This window comes from Salarias fasciatus, chromosome 7 (assembly GCF_902148845.1).
Source record: "Salarias fasciatus chromosome 7, fSalaFa1.1, whole genome shotgun sequence".
NCBI lineage: Eukaryota > Metazoa > Chordata > Actinopteri > Blenniiformes > Blenniidae > Salarias > Salarias fasciatus.
In genome coordinates this window covers 31,983,093-32,004,743 of record NC_043751.1, presented here as the reverse complement: position 1 = coordinate 32,004,743, position 21,651 = coordinate 31,983,093, and the positions used below count along the sequence as shown (strand labels likewise).

Genomic DNA, 21,651 nt, shown 5'->3' with positions numbered 1-21,651 from the left:
GCCGTCTCGCCTCCTTTGATAAAGTGCTTAAGAACCCTATTCATTGGAGATAATGGAGTTTTAGACTTAGGCCTCTGATCCAGGTGAGCGGACGTCTCAGAATTAAAGGAGCCCTGTACTCTGCTGAGTCACCATAATGAATATGACGCGTAAAGTTGGGTTCATTAAAGCTCGTGTCCAGAGTTTTGAAAGAATGAGTTTTTTTTTTAACCCAACGTCTCGAGGCTCCGCCCTCCCTCTGCTTTCTGAGGGACCAAGCCACGCCCCTTTAATTGTGCACGCTCATTACCCGTGGAGTGAAAATAAGAGCCTCCAGTCCTGCAGCATCCTCCATGAGCTGTTTCCGGTGGATGTTCAGCAGACGGTGGATATATCTGCAGAGCTAACTCTCCTCTGCTGGGCGAGCGCCGTGCTCTCTGGCTGCAACACGGAGACTGACGGCAGGACGAGGCGGAAGCTCGAAATCTATTGGCTGAAGCTGACCGGCGCTTTTTCAGATAACATGGGGGTCTATGAGACGAAGGCGGGGCTCATAAATACATTTTCATATTGCTTTATGCTGATATTTTATTATAGTAACACATTTAAGCTCTGTTAAAAAATGATTCATAAATTGGAAACGAACGGAAACTCCGGACACCAGCTTTAATATTTGGAGCGTAGATGTTGAGGAGGATCCATTCACCAGGATTCATCTACCTGATGGGTCCTTAAAGGTGAGGTTGATGTGGAATTTATCTGCCTGTTAATTAAAATGGCAACGCCTCTTTTCCTGCCAGATTGGTGTGAGGAATAAAAAACCTGATTCACCCATGAAGTATTCAATCTGTCATGCTCAGTATCCGATAGATGGGTTTCCTGAAGATACGCAATATGACCGTTTTCTTTATTTAATTGGCCCAAAATGTTCTTTCGTTTTCTAGGACTGTGGAGCCCTTTAACACTGTAAGTTAGAACCTTTAAGGAACCCATATTTGATATTTTAGGTACAGATGTAGAAGATGTGTTCTTGTGATGGTCAACAAAGGATGAGACCAAAAGCGCCCAAGATGGTGACTTGAAAAATGAACAATACAAAAGCATGCAGTGAATTGTGGGTAAACACAGATCAATATTTTTTGGCATTGAGTGAAAACAAGCTTAATATTTTATGATCCCCAGAGAACATTGGGATCTGAACTAGAAAAATAAACCAAAGAACAGAACTCAACAATCCCCAAAGCAGAGCCGCGGAAACGGCTGGAAAACACTCAGCGTGTGGTTTGGGGCAGTGAACACGGTGAAGATACGCGTTTAGAAACACAGGCCTGCGCAGCTCCGGCTCGACGGCTGCTGCACTGAAAGAACACCAGACACTAAGTTCTTCTGGACGTTCGCTCGTTGCCTCGGCTTCAGCAGTCCGTCGTCCGGGGTGGCTTCGTCTTCGGCTGGGCGTGGAGGGATGTTAGCATTAACGCAGTCCGTTGCTTCGGTGGCGTCGATAAACTCCCTCTCCACGTCTTTGTCAGTGACCCGAAGCCTCGCAGGAAGCAGGACCCCGTAGCGGACTCCGGCCCTGGCTTTCGTAACGCTGGCTGTGTGATCCGGGAGTGTGGAGGCGGGCTGATCTCTGCAGCGGAGCCTTCCACTGCGCGCTCTCCGTAGCATCTCCGTGGCATCTGCTTCGTTGCATAATTTGGCAGTGACTGTTTGCCGCCGGGATCCTTTTGGTTGAAACCTTTGCTTGCATTTCCGCAGTGTGGTCAGAACACTGAGACAGGCCTACTTCCACAGCGCTCACGCTAGCTTCCACCTCGTCCACTTCGCCTCGGCCGGCGGCGGTATTTCTGTTTATCTCCATATCCGCCTCTTGTACGAGGGGGGGACCCAAAAGTTCCCGGACTGTGGTTATAACTTTTTATTTTTTAATCTTCGAAATTATTTGAAACTGTCACCTTCAAAATACTCTCCTTTGGCTTGAATACAACGCTGCACCCGAGATTTTCACTGTTCAGAAGAGTTGCCATGACCGTGCGTAACTGTGCCTTTAAGATAGAACTTCCATTCCCCCCCCCCCCCCCCCCCCCTGTATGCCTGCCTTACCTTTCCGCTGCCGCTCCAGTTTCATCTTTGACAACAAAAAGCAGTCGCCCGGGGCCAGACCAGGGGAACATGGTGGTGGGGAGGCTGGCTGGTCACGGTTTTAGTCAAAAAATATGCTTTACGCACAACATTTGGTGCTATTTCTGTGCGTAACGGGGCGTCCTGTGGTCTGCTGGCTGCTACGATGAGGCCATTTCCAGGTGCCTTCGTCTCCCTGCTTCTAATAACCGCCTGAGGATCATCTGTCTGGATCTCTACAACACTCCCATCAGATCTGCAATGCCATCAAAAGTCCTGCGGGGATCTACCAGGACGTCTTCTTCAGTTTTTGGGACGTTTTCCTCTGTTCTGGAAGTGGATTGTTGTCCTCTGCGTGCCTGGTCTTCCTGATGTAATCTGATTACTCTTAATGGGCCCAAACCACTCAGACACCCTAAGAATCCTTCTTAAAGAATGTCTGCAACATGGTGAGTGTTTCTGCCGCTGTTTTTCCCAATAAAAAACCAAAATGCTTTGACAGAGCGCAAATTTGGCAGCACGGTGGCTGAGTGGTTAGCGCTCTTGCCTCACAGCAAGAAGGTCCCGGGTTCAATCCCCGGACCGTGCGGGCCTTTCTGTGTGGAGTTTGCATGTTCCTCCCCGTGTCTGGATGGGTTTCCTCCGGGATCTCCGGTTTCCCCCGTCAACCGATAACATGCACCATAGGTCAATCCTCCAGTCAGGTGATTCTGACCATTAACCTGACCCCTCATCTGGAGATGGGTCCCCGGGCGCTCCCCGCAGCTGCCCACTGCTCCATACGGAATGCCTTAGTGGCATCGATGGATGGGTTAAATGCAGAGAAACAAATTTCGTTGTACATTCACTGTATAATGACCAATAAAGTACCTTACCTTACCTTACCTTACCTTATCAGTGGGTATCCGCCATCTTGAAAAATCGAAGAGCGGGGTGTCACTCTGTCAACATACACAATGACTGTCAGCTGACCGCTTCACTGGGGGAGACCAAACCTGGCACAGTTATGCATGAGGTTATCCTGTAGCGACATCTAGCGGCCAAAGGCAGAACTTCATTGTATTTTTTATTAATAGAATCAGTCCGGAAACTTTTGGGACCCCCCTCGTATTTCCTTTCCAAGAGTTGCAAAATCCTCCGCCAAACCATTCATTTCCTCTTTGATTATAGTGGCGATGTCCATGTTAGCGAGCGGTCCATGTTAGCTAGCGGTCCATGTTAGCGAGCGGTCCATGTTAGCTAGCGGTCCATGCTAGCGGTCCATGCTAGCTGTCCGCTGCGGTGGCGACTTGTCCTGGGCGCCGTCTGATCTGTCTGAGCTGGGCCTCCAGTTAGCTGCAGCCTCCTACTTGTCCTTTTGCCAGTTGGACGCCATAAATGCAAAAAAATCAAATGTCCAAATGATGTCCAAATGATGTCCGTGTTCTGCGACGGCCTCGGAACGTTGAAACACACAGATCCTCCACTTTGTGTCTGTTTTAGTGGAGTTTTCGTCAGAAGCTGCAGCAGCTCTGCGAGGCGTGACGATGTTCCACCAGGAAGCATGAGAATGAAGAGTAGAGGTCCGAAGTCAGAACCCTGTGGAACTCCATGTTTAACTTGTAGTATCGGTTCTAGGTTCTAAAGTCTGAACATTGAGACCAGAACTCAGAACGTGGACCTGGAGGACCAGTAGAAGAGTCTTCTGTTTTCCAGCTGGACTTCATGAGGTTCAGCCTGAGACTTTCAGAGGTCCTCCTCTTGGTTCTGGTTCTGGACTGAGGAGAAGTTTAGAGTTCTAACGGGACGTTGGTCCACTGCCTCGGCCCGGTTCTCCAGGAACCTGATCCAGAACATGATGCTTCATCTAAACTGAGATTCTTCCTTCTTTAACCCACCTGAACCAGGACCAGTTAGACCAGAGGGACCAGGTCTTTACCGGTCCACCTGGCTCCTGGGTTCTAGTTCTGCTGCAGATCCAGTCTGGATCAAGTTCCTCAGATGATCTCGTCTCCTCCTGAGAACCTGTGAAAACAGAGAGAGGGGCGTGGGGAGTGGGCGGGGCTTCCCAGCTGTCCGTCAGCTGGATGGACAGCTGGGGACGTCTGGACTGCTGATGTCCCTGATCAGAGCTGGACCCAGGGTGTTGGCAGAGACCAGAACGGTTCCACAAGAGGCCGAGGTTCTGGATGAAGTGAAGGTTGTGAGCCGAGCAGGAACCTGGAGGACCCGGCTCCCCGGACAACCCGGCTCCCCCCGGAGGACCCGGCTCCCCCTGGAGGACCCGGCTCCCCCCGGAGGACCCGGCTCCCCAGACAACCCGGCTCCCCCCGGAGGACCCGGCTCCCCCCGGAGGACCCGGCTCCCCCCGGAGGACCCGGCTCCCCCCGGAGGACCCGGCTCCCCCCGGAGGACCCGGCTCCCCCTGGAGGACCTGGCTCCCGGTGGAGGGTCGGCAGAGGTCTGCTGAGGAATACTGTCCTCCCCCAGCCATGCTGTGTCTCATGTCCCGACATGGACAATCACCCAGAGAACATGGACACACACACACACACACACACACACGCTCAGTCTCGTATTTCTATCCTTGTGGGGACCGTCCATTGACTCCCATTCATGTCTAGCCCCTAACCCTGACCCTTACCCTAACCCTAACCCACACCACAACAAAGCCTAACCCTAAAGAAATGTTTTTGCACTTTTACTTTTTTCAGTAACAACAACATGGTCAAGAAAACACTGTTTCTCCTACTTAGGACCGGAAAAAGGTCCCCACAAGGCACGTCGTTCCACGTTTTGCTATCCTTGTGGGGACATTTGGCCCCAAGAAGGATAGAAATACGAGAACACACACACACACACACACACACACACACACACACACACACACACACACACACACACACACACTCCACATAGTCCTAGGCTTTACTTCTTGTTGTCTCATGCAAGCTGCTGCCAAAGCTGTCCGTCCCTGGGAGAGGGATCCCTCCAGACTGTGGTTCTCCCCAGATCTCTTCTCTTCCCACTGGGTTTCTGGAGTTTGTTCTTGCCGGATGTGAGGGTCTGAGGCGGTGGTTGCTTCGTTTTGTCTCCTTACTGTGAATTTGACATATTAACATGATGCTTATTCACTGTTTTTATTGTTTTTAACATTCTAACATGGCTCAGTTCGGTCACTGACGAGCTGCTGTGGACTGTTCATGCCACCATGTTTATTGGTCTGATGTCAACGTTCTCACTCTGTTCTGTCTGTGACTGTTTATATCGACACTACACTGTGATTCATTGTTATTATCAAAGTCTTTATCAATCTTTGACATTTTTACCAACCAATGTAACACCTTGAAGCCTCTGAGGCGGCTGCTGCTGTGATACTGGGCTGTACAGACATACACTGATGGATGGATTGACACACACACCGCAGCAGCACGCCGTTCTGATGTCTGCAGTTTCTTCTCTTCGTCTCCAGATGCTTTAGATTACACTGAGAAGTGGTTGGAGGACACAGTGAGACACCTGAGAGCAGGAGGCGGAGCAGCAGGTGCAGCAGGTGCAGCAGCGTCCTGCCCCCCCCCATTGTCCCCGCTCCACGTCCACAACCAGGCCTACCTCCTGCTGCTGAAGTGGGACCACGAATCCGTCCCCTTCCCTGAGGTGGGTTCTTCCTTTTGGGGGGGGAGTGGGGGGGTGGAGGGGTGGGGGCTGTTCTCGGAGGTCTGGGTCAAACCCTGGGCGGGGGGGGGGGGGTTCATCCTGTATCTCTGATGTTTAATTTCGAGGTGGACTCAGAGACGTGAAGAGTTTCTAATGAGAACCTGGTCTGCCCCCCCCCCCCCCACAGACGGTGTTGATGGACCAGGTCCGGTTCCGGCAGATGCAGCAGGAGGTGGAGCGTCTGGTCCTGCTGTCCTCGGTCCTCCTGCTGGTCTCGTCCTCGCTGGGGGACGAGCTGAGCAGCCGGCCGGGACTGATGGAGAACATGAAGACCACCGTCAGCGTCCTGCTGGAGGAGCTGCACACCCCGTGAGCGCCGTGTGTGCGCGCGCGTGTGTGTGTGCGCGTGCGTGTGTGTGTGTTCACAAATGTAACTCCAGTTCTCTTTGACCCCTCCTGACCTCCAGAAGGCGGAGCTTAAAGCACTGACTGACTAATGACAGTGTAGTCAGAGGAATCAGAGACCACGCCCACTGCCTGGGCCACGCCCACTGCCTGGGCCACGAGCGAGCCTATTGGGCGGGTTCCAGCATTGCCCCCCCCCCTCAGATTGTGACTGAAAAGGTTGGCTCCCTCAGGACAGAACCCTGAATCCAGACTGTAGTCTGACTGTTGGTGTCTCTGGAGCATGAGGTGGAACCTTGGTGCATTTCTGTCAGGAGCAAACGTCAAACAGCCTGATGAGCCGAAAAAACAGCCGTCAGTACAGCCGTCAGTACAGCCGTCAGTACAGCCGTCAGTACAGCCGTACCGTATCAGTCGGGATCAGTGAGCCAGTGGAAAGAGCCACTCACGTGTGTGTGTGTGTGTGTGTGCGTGTGCGTGTGTGTGTGTGTGAAGGGGCTTCAACCTGGAGGAGGCGCTGCTGAGCATCGGGCATCGTGTGTGTGAGGACCTGCGGGGTTCTGGTTCCTCCGGGTCCTCCGGGTTCTCCGGGTTCTCGGAGCAGGGGGCGGAGCTTCTGCGGGGGCGGATCTCGGCCTGCAGCCGTCCGGAGAACACCGTCCGTCAGCTGATGGGTGAGAGCCGACCTCTGACCTCTGACCTCTGACCCTTCGGTCCCGCCGGTGACGTTCTGCTGTCCCCCCAGACTCGCGGGTCCAGGTCTTCCTCCTGGGCTCCCTGGAGACCCGGGCCCCGCCCCCCCTCCCCGGAGGCCTGGCGCCGGTGGGCAGGGAGCTGCAGGAGCTGGCGGTCCGCTTCAGCCGCCTGGTCAACTTCAACAAGCTGGTCTTCTCCCCGTTCTACCAGCGGATCCTGCAGAGCCTGCTCCGGCCGGGGACCTGAACCAGACCCCCCCAGACCCGCCCAGACCCCAGACCCGCCCAGACCCGCCCAGACCCGCCCAGACCCGCCCAGACCCGCCCAGACTCACCCAGACCTGCCCAGACCCGCCCAGACCCACCCAGACCTGCCCAGACCTGCCCAGACCCCCCCAGACCCACCCAGACCCCAGACCCCCCCAGACCCCCCCAGATCCCCCCAGACCCACCCAGACCCACCCAGACCCCAGACTCACCCAGACCTGTCCAGACCCACCCAGACCCGCCCAGAGTCACCCAGACCTGCCCAGACCTGCCCAGACCCCCCCCCAGACCCCCCCCAGACCCACCCAGACCCCAGACCCCCCCAGATCCCCCCAGACCCACCCAGACCCACCCAGACCTGCCCAGACCCACCCAGACCCGCCCAGAGTCACCCAGACCTGCCCAGACCTGCCCAGAAACCCCCCCAGACCCACCCAGACCCCAGACCCCCCCAGACCCCCCCAGATCCCCCCAGACCCACCCAGACCTGCCCAGACCCCAGACCCACCCAGACTCACCCAGACCCCAGATCCACCCAGACTCACCCAGACCCACCCAGACCCCAGACCCACCCAGACCCACCCAGACTCACCCAGACCCACCCAGACCCACCCAGACTCACCCAGACCCACCCAGACTCACCCAGACCCGCCTAGACCAGGACCAGGATCAAGGCCAGGACCAGGACAGACCGGAACAGAACAGAACCAGACCAGGATCACAGCAGAGACAGACCAAGACCAGGACAGACTGGACCTGACCAGGAGAGCCCAGGATGAAGCAGAGCCCGGTGACCTTTGACCCTGTCGGATGACCTGACCCGACAGGGTGGAGTGGGTCGCCAGGCTCTGCAGCTCGGTCTGGACCAGCAGGTTCCACTGGGTCCTGGCGGTTCTTCACTCGTTACTGTAGCGTTTAGCGTTTAGCTCGCCGACCGGCCCGCCCGTTACACCGGTGTTCTGAATAAAGCTGCTTCCCTGCTCCCAGCGCCTGGTCTCTTCCAGACTCCGCCCTCTTTTCCTTTACGTGTTCGTTTTCGTGACGACGGGGATTTTCTGAGTGGCTGAATGAAGCTCCGGACAGCGAAGTGAAACGTTCTTTATTACTGAAGACGAAGAACCCAGACTCCACAGACCGGTCCGGCAGAACCCAGACTCCACAGACCGGTCCGGCAGAACCCAGACTCCACAGACCGGTCTGGCAGAACCCAGACTGCATCAGGGTTCTGCCGGACCGAGGTCCGGTTCCCCACTCTGGGCCCGATCGGTTAAACGTCATGATGTCATCAGAGCAGGCCAGAACTAGACCTGAACCCTAGACCTGAACTCTAGACCGGAACCCTAGACCCGAACCCTAAATCTGAACCCCAAGCCTGAACCCTAGACCTGAATCCTGACCCCTAAACCTGAATCCTAGACCTGAACCCTACACCTGAACCCTAAACCTGAACCCTGAACCCTAAACCTGAACCCTACAACTGAACCCTACACCTGAACCCCAGACCCCAAACCTAAACCTGAATTCTAGCCCCGAACCCTGAACCCTAACCCAAACCAATTTTCCCAAATTTAAAGGAATACTCCGAAGATTTTGGACCCACGCCCGATCCCTGTCATTTTTATAGTGAGACAAGATCATACATACCTTTATTGTCTCTCTGCGTCCAGTGGCTGGCTCCCAGCTGTTAGCATCGTAGTTAGCTTAGCTCAATAGCTGAAGGTGAACAGGAGACAGAGCCAGACTGAGAAAGTGGACAGAATCCTCCTTCCAGTGGTCCAGGGGATGGCGTATTAGCACAGGAAGTAAATCCGAATGGTTATAAACATTTTAAAAGACGTGTTTTCTTTTCAGTCTATTAAAATAATGTTTTGATCCACACAGAGCTGCACAAGCATAGTGCTCCGCGGAAGGTTATAGCGGCACAGCGGCTGAGTCTATGCTTCTACTGCTGTGCTCCGGTATATCCTTCCGCGGAGCACTGCGCATGTGCAGGTCTGTGTGTATCAAAATGTTATTTTAATGGATTGAAAAGAAAATACGTCTTTTAAAATGTTTTATAACCATTCGGATTTACTTCCCGTGCTAATACGCTGTCCCCTGGACCACTGGAAGGAGGATTCTGTCCACTTTCTCAGTCTGGCTCTGTCTCCTGTTCACCTCCAGCTATTGCGCTAAGCTAACTACGATGCTAACAGCTGGGAGCCAGCTGCTGGACGCAGAGAGACAATAAAGGTATGTATGATCTTGTCTCACTATAAAAATGACAGGGATCGGGTGTGGGTCCAAAATCTTCGTAGAATTCTTTTAAAACCTAAACCCAGACCCTAAACACTAACCCGGACCAGTGACCAAACCTGAACCCTAAACCTGAACCAGAACCTGGAATACTGAGCTGACTTGTCGGGAGTCGGTGCTAGAACCGTGGTGACGGGCCGGTTCGGTCTGGGACCAGAGACCTGCAGAGACCAGGTCCTGTGACCCAGGAAGTCCTGAGGGTCTGGGGTTCCATGGTGTGAAAGATCAGGTCTGAAGGGTCAGAAGCGGTCTGAACCCAGGAGGAGAGCAGGAGGGGCCGGCAGTGGACCAGGAGGTCTGGAGAGTCCACTTTCAGTCTGAAGGGACTCTCCGGGTCCAAAGAATCCGTCTTCAGTCTACAGGGACTCTCGGGGTCCAGAGAGTCCGTCCTCAGTCTAGTGGGACTCTCTGGAACCAAATAGTCTGCCTTCAGTCTACAGGGACTCTTTGGGTCCAGAGAGTCCGTCTTCAATATGCAGGAACACTTGGGTCCACAGAGTATGTCCTCAGTCCACATCGGCTTGTCGGGTCCAGAGGGTCTGTCCTCAGTCCACGGGGACTCTCTGGGTCTGGACCGTCTCCACCCGGTAGATGGTCTGGTAGCCGTCGTCCCAGGCGTACAGGTCCTGGTCCTCAGGGTGGAACCGGAGGCTGCTGTGGCTGCTGAACCGCTTCGGGAAGAACCGGACCGGACCGTCCACACTAGACCGGAGGGACGAGACCGTGAGGACCACACACACACACACACACACACACACACACACACACACACACACACACACACTTTCCCGGGTGCTGACCTGTGGACGGAGTCGTGGACGTCATACACACACTGGATGCTGGCCCGCCCCCCATAGCGGCTGCTGTAGACCACGTACAGGGTCCCGCAGATCAGGAAGGCCCCCTCGGCGTCCTGGCTCCGGCACTGCGTGTCCCAGCTGAAGTCCACCGCCAGGGTCCCTGAAAACCAGCAGGGGGCTCAGGTTGGGACCGGGGGACCGTGGGCCCCGGAGCGTCCCTGGAGACTGGCGGGTCCACCTGTGTCCAGCTTGGTGAGGACCAGGTTCCCTCCGTAGTCCGGGTCGGCGTGGACCACCCAGAGTCCCAGCTGGTCCACGGACAGGTCCAGGTAGGTGTCCGGGTTCAGGCTGTAGACCGGCAGCCGGCCGGCGCCCGGGACCAGGGTGCTGTCCACCACGGTCCGGTTCAGCAGGTCCACCTGCGGGGGGACCAGACGGGGGGAGGGGGGTCACTGCGGCGAGACCAGAAACCTCCGAGTCCTCGTTTCCATGGCAACGCCTCCGGGGAAAACGCATTTCAGTTGGTTCACTAATATTCCACATTTTGGACCACTGCTGGTCCTCGGGCCCCGCTATCCTGGTTCTCAAGCCCCCCCACCTCCCGTCCTGGACCTCAGACCCTCTGTCCTGGACCAGGACATGGTGGTCCAAGGACCAGGACGGGGAAACACGGGACTCAAACAAAGGCAGAAGAACATTCATATCGGCAGAAGTTATGATGGAGACAAACTATCAGGACCAGGAGAACCTGGACCAGGACCAGGAGAGTCTGGACTGGAACCAGGACCAGGAGAGTCCGGACTAGAACCAGGACCAGGAGAGTCCAGACTGGAACCAGGACCAGGAGAGGTTGGACTGGAACCAGGACCAGGAGAGTCCGGACTGGAACCAGGACCAGGAGAGTTTGGACTGGAACCAGGACCAGGAGAGTCTGGGCTGGGGGTCCTTACACTCTGGAGGGAAGCGTTCTGATCGTCTCCTGAGAATGTGCAGTAACAGCCTGCAGGGGGCAGCGTGGGGCGGAGTCAAGGGTCTGCACCAGGCTCCGCCTCCGCTCAAAAAACATGAAGATAATGCAGAAGTGCAAAAAAGCTGTAATTCTGGAGAAATCCCAGCAGGGGGCGATGATGCTGGTTTTCAAAAAGAGCCATAAAAATCCCCCGGGTCCAGACCAGGTCCTGGTGTCGGTCTCTGGTTCTCCACCCTGCTGCTTCACCAGACTCTGAGTTTCACATCAATCATCTGTTGATTTTATTTTAGGGGTTTTGCATAAATCGCCCTATCACAGCGCCCCCTCTGTCCATGTGATGCGGTCACATGACGGGCCGGACCAATCACATTACATCCAGTTTCAAATGTTCAATGTGGAGACGTCCTCGCCTCGTAAAGCAGCCCCGCCCACTCCTCACCCACATTGGGTTTTGCAGCTGGGGAGGGTCTGGGGACGAGGCAATAGAAAGACGATGCGACACGGCCGAGCCAATCAGCGTTGCTGCTTTTTGTTTTCAATTTTTTTTTGGCAAATTCCGGTTTTCATCGTCTGAAAGCTGCAATAAGTAAAGTTAGAGCCGAAATACCAAGAATTACAACAAGAGCAGAGTCTGCGCCTGGCGAGGTTCTGACAGGAAAAGACGTTTTCGCGTGTCGCTGCGTGTTGAGAAGCTAAAGCTAAAGCGCTAATGCTAACCCTGAGAGAAGCTAGAGCTAAAGAGCTAATGCTAACCCTGAGAGAAGCTAGAGCTAAAGAGCTAATGCTAACCCTGAGAGAAGCTAAAGCTAAAGAGCTAATGCTAACCCTGAGAGAAGCTAGAGCTAAAGAGCTAATGCTAACCCTGAGAGAAGCTAGAGCTAAAGCGCTAATGCTAACCCTGAGAGAAGCTAGAGCTAAAGAGCTAATGCTAACCCTGAGAGAAGCTAGAGCTAAAGAGCTAATGCTAACTCTGAGAGAAGCTAAAAATAAAGAGCTAATGCTAACCCCGAGAGAAGCTAGAGCTAAAGAGCTAATGCTAACCCTGAGAGAAGCTAGAGCTAAAGAGCTAATGCTAACCTCGAGAGAAGCTAGAGCTAAAGAGCTAATGCTAACCCTGAGAGAAGCTAGAGCGAAAGAGCTAATGCTAACCCTGAGAGAAGCTAGAGCTAAAGAGCTAATGCTAACCTCGAGAGAAGCTAGAGCTAAAGAGCTAATGCTAACCCTGAGAGAAGCTAGAGCTAAAGAGCTAATGCTAACCCTGAGAGAAGCTATCGCATGTTGATGATGTATTTGTTTTGGAGCGCTGATTGGCTGAAGTACGCTGTCAGTCAGAGGAGGAACCGACGCCCCCTGCAGGAAGCTTGTATTGCCTTGTCCCCAGACCCCCCAGCTCCAAAATCCAAATGTGGATGAGGAGTGGGCGGGGCTGGTTCACCAGGCTGGAGACGTCCTGCTGGACTCGCTGAGGCTTTACAATGGCGGTTGGGAACCAGAGGGACTGACTCCATCTGCTCTGTCTCAGCCTGACTGGAGGAATCTGGAGGGAACTCACTGCTCCGTTACACAACTTCTGGGAAGTGAGACCGTCAGTTCATTTGTTTTGGCTCAGTCACACACACACACACACACACACACACACACACACACACACACACACGCACACACAGGCAGACACACACACACCTTCAGGATCTGGTTGTGTGTGTCGGCCTTGTGGAAGTAGAGGAACCCGTTGTGGACCGTGTGTCCGGAACCCTGCCAGTGGGCGGGGAGCTGCAGCTGCCTTGCTCCGGGGCTGCCGCCCTGCTCCACGAAGCTCTGCAGGGAATCGAACTCCAGCACCGTGTCGTTCTGGACGCCGCTGAGCAGGTAGACCTGTGGGACGGAGCGCCGTGAGCGTCTCGGGCTGGACACGTCCTCCGGACGGCCGGCAGGACGAGAATCACTGACAGGCTGACGGCCCGTCGCCACGACGACCAGCTGGGTCTGGCTTGTTGCCATGACAACCAGGCCGGGCTGGGTCGTCATGGAAACGGGTCCTGGTCCAGACGTCATCAGAAAAGCTGGAGCGGAACGTCTGTCCTGTAAACTCTGACCGTAGAACGGAGAACAGGAGAACCGTCACACACCTTGCTGGAGCCTGCGGTCGGGTCTTTGAACCAGCAACCCTGAGCGTCTCCGGCCTTCTTCACGATCTTCACAGACCTGATCTGGTCCAGAACCGCACCGCAGTCTGCAGGACAACGGCACCGTGAGACGGAACCTCCACCCGCGCTCCGCCCGGACAGGCGGAACCTCCACCCTGACGGACGGCCCCGTACCGTGCTCCGCCCGGTCCCGGCCCCGGCCCCGGCCCCGGCCCCGGTCCCGGTCCCAGGCCCCCTGCAGCTCCAGCTCGGCGGCTCGGATCTGCTCCTCCAGCAGCGCCGCCTCCACCTCCACCTGGCTCTGGACGGGGAACCGGTTCTCCAGGTACTCCAGCTCCCGCTCCAGCCGCTCCACCCGCGCCGACACGCCGTCCGCCTGGCTGCTGACCTCCGACCTGCAGGGGGCGCCACTCAGACGGGTGTGTGTGCGTGCGTGTGTGCGTGTGTGTGCTCACCTCAGGGCGCTCAGCCTGGACACACACCCCCTCACCTCGGAGGACAGCTCGTACGTCCTCTGGCTCAGACTCACCGTCCTCTGCTCACACTGACCCAGACGCTCCTGTTCCACCGGGAGGACAACGTCACAACGTCACAACGTCACAACGTCACAACGTCACAATGTCACAACGTCACAACGTCACAACGTCACAATGTCACAACGTCACAACGTCACAACGTCACAACGTCACAACATCCTCATCTGACAGCCGACCAGGGAACCTGGTCCCAGAACATCCCGGGAATCCAACCGCAGCACTTCAGGGAGGTTACTATTCACTAAACTCCAGTTTACTGAGGACGAGATCCAGGAATCCTGAAGGAGCTCCTGACAGCAGCAGCAGGCTCTAGAGCAGCCCCCCCGCCTTTCATTCTGGCCCCCACAACCCTGGGCCCGGGACAACAGACCCGTTTTCCCCCCCTGTCTGCGGGCCTGGAGCCCAGTATGATCAGTCCACCAGGATCCTGACGGTCACTCACTGCCCAGCAACGTGCAAATGAATGTTCCCTCAGAGTTGCTTGGATTTTGGGGAACCACAAAAAACCATTTAGACCATTTAGTTCCGGACCTTTGCTTTAACAAAATATCCCTGACCGGACCTCTGTGAATTTTAGTTGCATACCCCTGCTCTATAGTCTGGTAGAGGGGGAAGATGCTCTGTGGTCTGGTAGAGGGGGAAGATGCTCTATAGTCTGGTAGAGGGGGAAGATGCTCTATGGTCTGGTAGAGGAGATGCTAGGGTCCGCGCAGCAGCCAGATTTTGAGACGGCGTTGCGCGCAGCTCGTGGCGGTGTACGCCTGCGCCAGAGCGCCACAGCAAACAACGCATGACGGTAGAAGTGAAAGTAGACAGAGCTCCAGCCTGATGGCTCCACTTAAAGACACTGAAAGAGTGAAAAACTTGTGGAAAGAGAGAGAGACTCTGTCTGGAGGGAGGAGGAGGTCTGCAGACAGAAGTGAAAGTAACTAATCGCTCCGGCGCCGCCCCGCGATTCAGAAACAGGAAAAAAAAGTGAAATAACTTTAATACTTAATGATAAGCTAGCGGACAGGAATTCATGACGATTTTTACGTCACGTGGACCAATGCGCGACGCGCACCCACGCGGACATGTGAAGCGTGGACGGGCACCGCATGCAGGCACCGTGCCGCACCGCTCTGCGCGCCGCAGCACCGATCCGCGCGCCGCACGCCGTACTGCTCCGCACGCCGTGCTGCTCCGCACGCCGTACTGCTCTGCACGCCGCGCTCCGCTCCGCTAAATATAGCCCGGGTCCGTATTGGATGGCGTCAGGGTCCGGATCCGGACCGCGGTCCGCCAGTTAGTGACCTCTGCTATAGAGCATCTTCCTCCTCTACCAGACTATGGACTCTCTGCACAACTCAACCACTTCCTGAACTTCAGGAGGCTCTTTGCTTCCTGTCTTTCATGACAGGACGAGCTGATTAATCCAGGTGTGTCTGACCTCTGTAACCACAAAAGTAATGGTCAGACACACCTGCATTAATCAGCTCACCCTAACAAGAAAGACAGGAAGCAAAGAGCCTCCTGAAGTTCAGGAAGTGGTTGAGTTGTGCATAGAGCCCATAGAGCATCTCCCTCCTCTACCAGACCACAGAGCATCTTCCCCCTGAGGGACTCACCTCCACCTGGACCAGCCTCCTCTCCAGGTACTGGATGATGAAGGCGTCCTGAGACGAGCTCTGGCTCCGTCCTGAGGGGACAGAGACGCCCAGAGACAGCAGGAGGACCAGCAGCACTCTGCAGACCATGTCTACACCTGGAGAACCCTGCGGTTCCTCTGCAGGGTGGTTCTCTCTGACAGAACCCGACAGAACCCGACAGAACCGCTCAGCAGAACCAGCGGCCCGACGGTTCCTCGCAGAACAGCAGGACTTTGTTACTGTGGTCTGTTCTCCGCTCAATTCGTCCTCCCAGCAGCCCCGTCTCCTCTGTCTGGGTCCAAGTAGAACCGAGTCCAGTCCCTCAGTCCCTCCCAGTCCCCCCGGACCGCCCAGACTGCCTGGACCCCGCCCCGGGACCAGGATGAGACAGAGAGAAGTTCAGTCTGCAAGGATTTTATCATAATCCTCTCCAGATGTCCCACTGACACGTCCTCACTGCTCACACACACCCACACACCCACACACACACACACACACACACACACACACACACACACACACACTGCTGAGTCCCAGCCTCTGTGTTGCTCTTGGACACCCGGGCAGTTGGACATGTCCCTGCACATAGCAGGACAGTGGCTCATACTCACAGTGATCTGGTCCCTGGTTCGAGTCCGGACTGAGCAGTCCTGTGTGTGTGGAGTGTGCAGCTCCCCCTGCTGGACGGTCCAGGAACTTCATGTCTGCTGGAACGTCTGAATGTCTCCTGTGTGAGTTGAGTCTGTTGAGATGGTCCCCTGGTCCTCCGGTCCCCTGGTCCTCTGGTCTCCTGGTCCCCTGGTCCTCTGGTCCCCTGGTCCTCTGGTCCCCTGGTCCCCTGGTCCCCTGGTCCTCTGGTCCTCTGGTCCTCTGGTCCCCTGGTCCCCTGGTCCTCTGGTCCCCTGGTAATCCGGTCTCCTGGTCCCCTGGTCCTCGGGTCTGAGGTGGTTTGGTTAGCTGGACTGAGCTCCGATGTGGTTTCTTGGTCTGGATCAGTGAATCTCAGCAGTGTTTCAGTTATAGGATCAACAGGTGGATCCAGGTGGATCACTTGGGACCATTTAGATCTGCATGGGACTGTTTCCACCTATGTCCATTTAGATCCACCTGAAACTGTCTCCACCTGGGACCGTTAGATCCACCTGGGATCATTCAGATCCACCCGGGACTGGATCCACCTGGGACTGTTATCTGGGAAGAGAGGAGCCTCTGGCAGCTTTCACCAGTCACCTGGATGAACCTCTCTGTGTGTGTGTGTGTGTGTGTGTGTGTGTGTGTGTGTTCTTATTTCATGATCACGCTCAGAATTTGAGGATCTTGTTGGATCTGGTTGGAGTTCCGAGCGGTTCCGGCTGTGTCTCTAGTTCTGGTTCTGATTCCGGTTCCGGTTCCGGTTCCGGTTCCGGTTCCGGTTCCAGGCGGATGTTCAGACTCACAGGCTCCGGTGGGGGGGGGGGGGTCCTGGTGGAGCAGAGGGGGGCCTGTGTCTGAACCGGGTCTGGACCTGATCCATGATCCAGCTCAGGCTACCTCGGAGGAGGACTTGGTCCCCCCCCCCCCCCCGGTGGTGTGACTGCTCAGCTCCTCCTCCACCTGTCAGCGGTGCGGCCTCAGCTCCACATCTGGCCTCTGATTGGTCCAGCTGCTCCTGTCACCTTTCCCCCAGGGGGAGGCCCCGCCCTCTGCCAGTGTGTGTGTGTGTGTGTGTGTGTGTGTGTGTGTGTGTGTGTGTGTGTGTGTGTGTTGAATGAACTCTGCTCCGTTACACCGGAGAACACTCGGTTCCACCGCAGACATGGAGGTGAGACGGACTTCCTGCTCTCGCTTCGGTTCTCACATTTCCAGAGGCTCCGTCCTGGTTCTGGCTGGTCCTGGTCCCGGTCCTGGTCCCGGTCCTGGTCATGGTCCTGGTCCCGGTCCCGGTCCCGGTCCTGGTTCTGCAGTGAACCCAGGCGCGCCTCACGTTCTGCTGCTGTTCTGCAGATGCTCCCCCTGCTGGCCGCCGTCTCCGTGGTTCTGCTGTCGGTTCTGCTGGTGTTCCTGCGGACGTTCTCCGGGGAGAAGAGGAAGCGGACCCTGCTGGACCCAAACGTCAAGTACCCCCTTCCTCTGATCCACAAGCAGGTGCGTGGAACCCGGGGAACCCGGGAACCCTCGGTTCTTCTCTCTTTTAGAACTTCCTGCTGTTGGTAGAACCTTACCGGACCGAGCTGGATTCCACTGGAACCGTTCGGTTCCGCGTTCCGTGTCTGTCTCGGGGAATGTTTGAGGCGATGTTCCTTCCAGGCGAGAGGAACCGGGTTCCGTTCTGGATCGTACCGGTGGAGGGTTCTAACGGGACACAGTCTGGTTCCCCGGGGAGCCGTTGGCAGAACGTGGACCGAGATGGTAGAACTGGGTGAAACGTTCTGGATACTGGGTTACTGTTCTTTAAAAAGCTGGAGAACCTTCAGGTTCTAATGAGATGGAGCCGGACGTCTGCGGAACAGACGGAACCTTAACGGTTCTCCGAACGTCTCTGTGTCTGCAGGAGATCAGCCACGACACCAAGAAGCTCCGCTTCGGCCTGCCGTCAGGAGAACACGCTCTGGGCCTGCCCGTCGGTACGGAACACGTTCTCCTCACTTTCTCAGGACTTTGGTTTGTTCTACGTTCCAGACCGGTCGGTTCTACATCGTACTGTTGATGTTTGGGGTTCAGGTTCCAGGTTATTTCCAGGGTTCTGGGTCAGTTCCAGGGTTCTGGGTTGGTTCCAGGGTTCCGGGCTGACTTGACGCGGTTCTCTCTGGGTTCCAGGTCAGCACGTGTACCTGTCGGCCCGGGTGGGCGGCAGCCTGGTGGTCCGGGCCTACACCCCCATCTCCAGCGACCAGGACCTGGGATACGTGGACCTGCTGGTCAAGGTGACGGAACCTCAGGGTTCTTCAGGGTTCCTCTCTCCGGTTCCCCCGAGAGAGAGAGAGAGAGAGAGAGAGAGAGAGAGAGAGAGAGAGAGAGAGAGAGAGAGAGAGAGAGAGAGAGAGAGAGAGAGAGAACTCATGGTCTGTCCAGCTGTCCATCTGTCCTCAGATCAGTGTCCAACTTAACTCCAGCCTACTTAAGCCACAAACTCAGGCAGTAACCTGGAGGTCATGATTGATGACCCTCTGACCTTTGAGGGTCACGTGGCCTCAGTTTCTCGGTCTTGTCGCTATGCCCTCTACAACATCAGGAAGATCAGACCCTTCCTGACCCAACAGGCCCCCCAGCTTCTGGTTCAGGCTCTCATGGTGTCACGCATTGACTACTGCAACTCTCTTCTGGCGGGTCTCCCTGCAGGTCCAGTCAAACCTCTACAGAGGACCCAGAATGCAGCAGGTCTGGTCTTCAGCCAGCCCACAGAGCTCAGGTCCTCCCCTGTTCATCTCCCTTCATTGGCTTCCAATTGCAGCCAGGATCAAATTCAAATCTGTCCTCCTGGCTTACAAAACGCTTACAAGAACGGCTCCGGCCGACCTGGACTCCCTGATCCAGGTCTGCTCTCCTTCACGCCCTCTTCGCTCTGCATGTGAGAGACGTCTGGAGCTTCCAGCCCAGCTCGGCTCTGAACCTCCAGCCAGACTCTTCTCCTCTGTTGTTCCCAAATGGTGGAACGAACTACCTAACTCGGTGCGTTCCGCCGAGTCTCTTTTTACTTTCAAAAGACAATTGAAGACTCAATTGTTCAGAGAACACCTAGGGTCTTAATCCGACTCCATGTTCGGGGAAGAATAGATCAGGTGTTCTAAAACCCAGCACTTATGGACCACTGACTAAGTTGACACACACAAAAAAAAAAAAAAAAAAAAAAAGGGGGGGGGTAGTGGCTCCTCTTCTGCAACTTGATGGCAACTCCCTTGACCAATCGCACTTGAAGCAATTGAAGCATTTACTGATGGTTTCTTTCTTTCTTATGTCTGTATTCTTGCTTGTGTTGGACGTCGCTTTGGACAAAAGCGTCTGCTGAATGAAATTGTAGAATTGTAGAGAGAGAGAGAGAGAGAGAGAGAGAGAGAGAGAGAGAGAGAGAGAGAGAGAGAGAGAGAGAGAGAGAGAGAGAGAGAGAGAGAGAGAGAGAGAGAGAGAGAGAGAGAGAGAGACTCGGTTCTCCACACTCAGCTGATCTGGTTACAGCAAGAACCTCATGGTTCTGCTCCCAAGATCAGACAACTAAACACACACACTCATACACTCACACTCACACACACACACACACACTCTGACGGTTCTGGGTTCTGGTTCTAGGTGTACCACAGGAACACTCACCCGTCCTTCCCAGAGGGGGGGAAGCTGTCCCAGCACCTGGACAGCTTGTCCATCGGGGACACGGTGGACTTCAGGGGACCCAGCGGCCTGCTGGTCTACAAAGACCACGGTACGGTTCTCACCCCGCGGCCCGCGGCCCTCTGAACAGAACCGGTTCCGGTCAGAAATCTTCCCGCTGAAGAACCGTTCCTCTCCGTTCTCCCGGCAGGCCGGTTCTCCATCCGACCCGACAAGAAGGCGGAACCGCAGGTCCGCCGGTTCCGAGAGGTCGCCATGATCGCCGGAGGAACAGGTTCTGATCAGAACGTCTCACACACGGTTCTCACACCGAGAACCAGCAACGGTTCTCCGTCTGGGACGAGAACCAAAACTTCTGCAGTCAAAGACTCGAGAACAATGTTTGAAGAACCCGTCATGAAGTTCGTCTCATCCTCTGTTCTCTCTGTTCTGTCTCTGGTTCTCTCTGGTTCTCTCTGTTTCTCTCTGGTTCTCTCTGGTTCTCTCTGGTTCTCTCTGGTTCCAGGCATCACTCCCATGTTGCAGCTGATCCGTAGAATCACAGCAGAACCTTCTGACAGAACCAAGTGTTCCCTCATATTCGCCAACCAGGTGAGTCAGCGGCATGAGAACCTGGTCCAGATGTTTTAGAACGTGGTCCAGATGTGGAGAACCTGGTCCAGATGTTTTAGAACGTGGTCCAGATGTGGAGACAGTAGACTGGATGTTGAGACGGAGACGTTCTGTCTTCAGACGGAGAAGGACATCTTACTCCGGGAGGAACTGGAGCAGCTGGAGACGGAACATCCGGAGAACCTGAGGGTGTGGTTCACACTGGACAGACCGGAACCCGGTGAGACCAGAACCACGCTGCGCTCCACCCTTCTCTCTCTCCGCTGTCCTCTAAAAGCAGTGGGCGGGGCAGTGGATGCTCAGTGGGCGGGGCAGTGGGCGGGGCAGTCGGTAGAGCAGTGGGCGGGGCGGTGGAGCAGTGGACGCTCTCCGCTGACCGCCTGCCGGTCTCTCTGGTTCTGCAGGGTGGAGGTTCGGGTCCGGGTTCGTGACCCGGGACATGATGGAGCAGCGTCTTCCCGCCGCGGCGCCGGACGTCCTGGTGGTCCTCTGCGGTCCCCCGGCCATGATCCAGAACGCCTGCCTGCCCAACCTGGACCGGCTGGGCCACCAGCCCCACAACATCTTCACCTACTAGAGGGGCCCAACCCGCGGCCCGGGGCCCCTGGAGGGACGGCCTCGTTTCCACAACACATTTCCAACTGTATCTGTTTCCACGACAACGGCGACTTTTTCCTCTGTCTCCATGGAAACAGGAGGAAACAACTTTTCTGAAACACTGCTCCAGGCCCTGGTCCTGATCCTGGTCCCTGTCCTGGTTTTGTTACTGATCCCATTCCTGGTCCTGGTTTTGTCCCTGATCCTGATCTCGGTCCCGTTCCTGGTCCCGGTCCTGGTTTTGTCCCCGGTCCTGGTCCATTGTTTTCAGCGTTTCCGTGGAAACGCGCTTGATGTTCGGAGCGCTGTGTGAAGCAGGAGAACCTCTGGGTTCGGGTTCTCTGCTAACGGGGGGGCGGTTCCAGAGTGGGCGTGTCCTGAAAAGGTTTGGTGGATGGTGGGCGGAGTCAGGGGTTTGCAGGATGCTGATTGGTCGCCACGCTTCCTTAAAGTTCCGTTCGGTGTTGTTCTGTCGTCACGTCTTGAAGAACATCTGGACCTGAATAAAAACCTGAAACAGTCTGACTGGACAGGAAGTCCGGGTTGTGGTTCTGGTTCTGAAGTCTCTGTTTTTACTTTCTCCAGACTTCGTAACAAAACAATCACATGAAGGACTAAACTATGAACAAACGTTAACATCATCTCTAGTAGAACAGAACAG

General features: G+C 55.5%; 3 protein-coding genes across 4 annotated transcripts; 2 read left to right on the top strand and 1 right to left on the bottom strand.

Moving 5' to 3' along the window:
• The first annotated feature begins 4,195 nt into the window (after window positions 1-4,195).
• LOC115392382 (T-complex protein 11-like protein 1) lies at window positions 4,196-7,186 on the top strand. Its single transcript, XM_030096974.1, has 5 exons — window positions 4,196-4,523; window positions 5,507-5,736; window positions 5,924-6,105; window positions 6,637-6,815; window positions 6,887-7,186. Exons 1-5 carry the CDS (start codon window positions 4,196-4,198, stop codon window positions 7,081-7,083), a joined length of 1,116 nt encoding a protein of 371 aa, XP_029952834.1. The 3' UTR covers window positions 7,084-7,186.
• Window positions 7,187-9,287: 2,101 nt separating this feature from the next.
• olfml1 (olfactomedin-like 1) lies at window positions 9,288-15,764 on the bottom strand. The gene is made up of 8 exons (XM_030096254.1): window positions 15,459-15,764; window positions 13,771-13,874; window positions 13,490-13,710; window positions 13,298-13,401; window positions 12,852-13,043; window positions 10,437-10,617; window positions 10,199-10,358; window positions 9,288-10,100 (listed from the first exon to the last, which is right to left on the bottom strand). Exons 1-8 carry the CDS (start codon window positions 15,585-15,587, stop codon window positions 9,944-9,946), a joined length of 1,248 nt encoding a protein of 415 aa, XP_029952114.1. The 5' UTR covers window positions 15,588-15,764; the 3' UTR covers window positions 9,288-9,943.
• Window positions 12,859-21,410, top strand: cyb5r2 (cytochrome b5 reductase 2). 2 transcript variants are annotated; one of them, XM_030096277.1, is made up of 9 exons: window positions 12,859-13,640; window positions 17,463-17,603; window positions 18,010-18,082; window positions 18,276-18,382; window positions 19,743-19,872; window positions 19,972-20,055; window positions 20,287-20,372; window positions 20,514-20,613; window positions 20,798-21,410. In XM_030096277.1, the coding sequence occupies exons 2-9, from the start codon at window positions 17,463-17,465 to the stop codon at window positions 20,968-20,970; spliced, it is 894 nt and encodes a 297-aa protein (XP_029952137.1). In that variant the 5' UTR covers window positions 12,859-13,640; the 3' UTR covers window positions 20,971-21,410. The 2 variants fall into 2 exon arrangements, with proteins under 2 accessions (XP_029952137.1, XP_029952136.1); XM_030096276.1 differs by lacking the exon at window positions 12,859-13,640 and adding an exon at window positions 17,215-17,280.
• The last annotated feature ends 241 nt before the right edge of the window (window positions 21,411-21,651 follow it).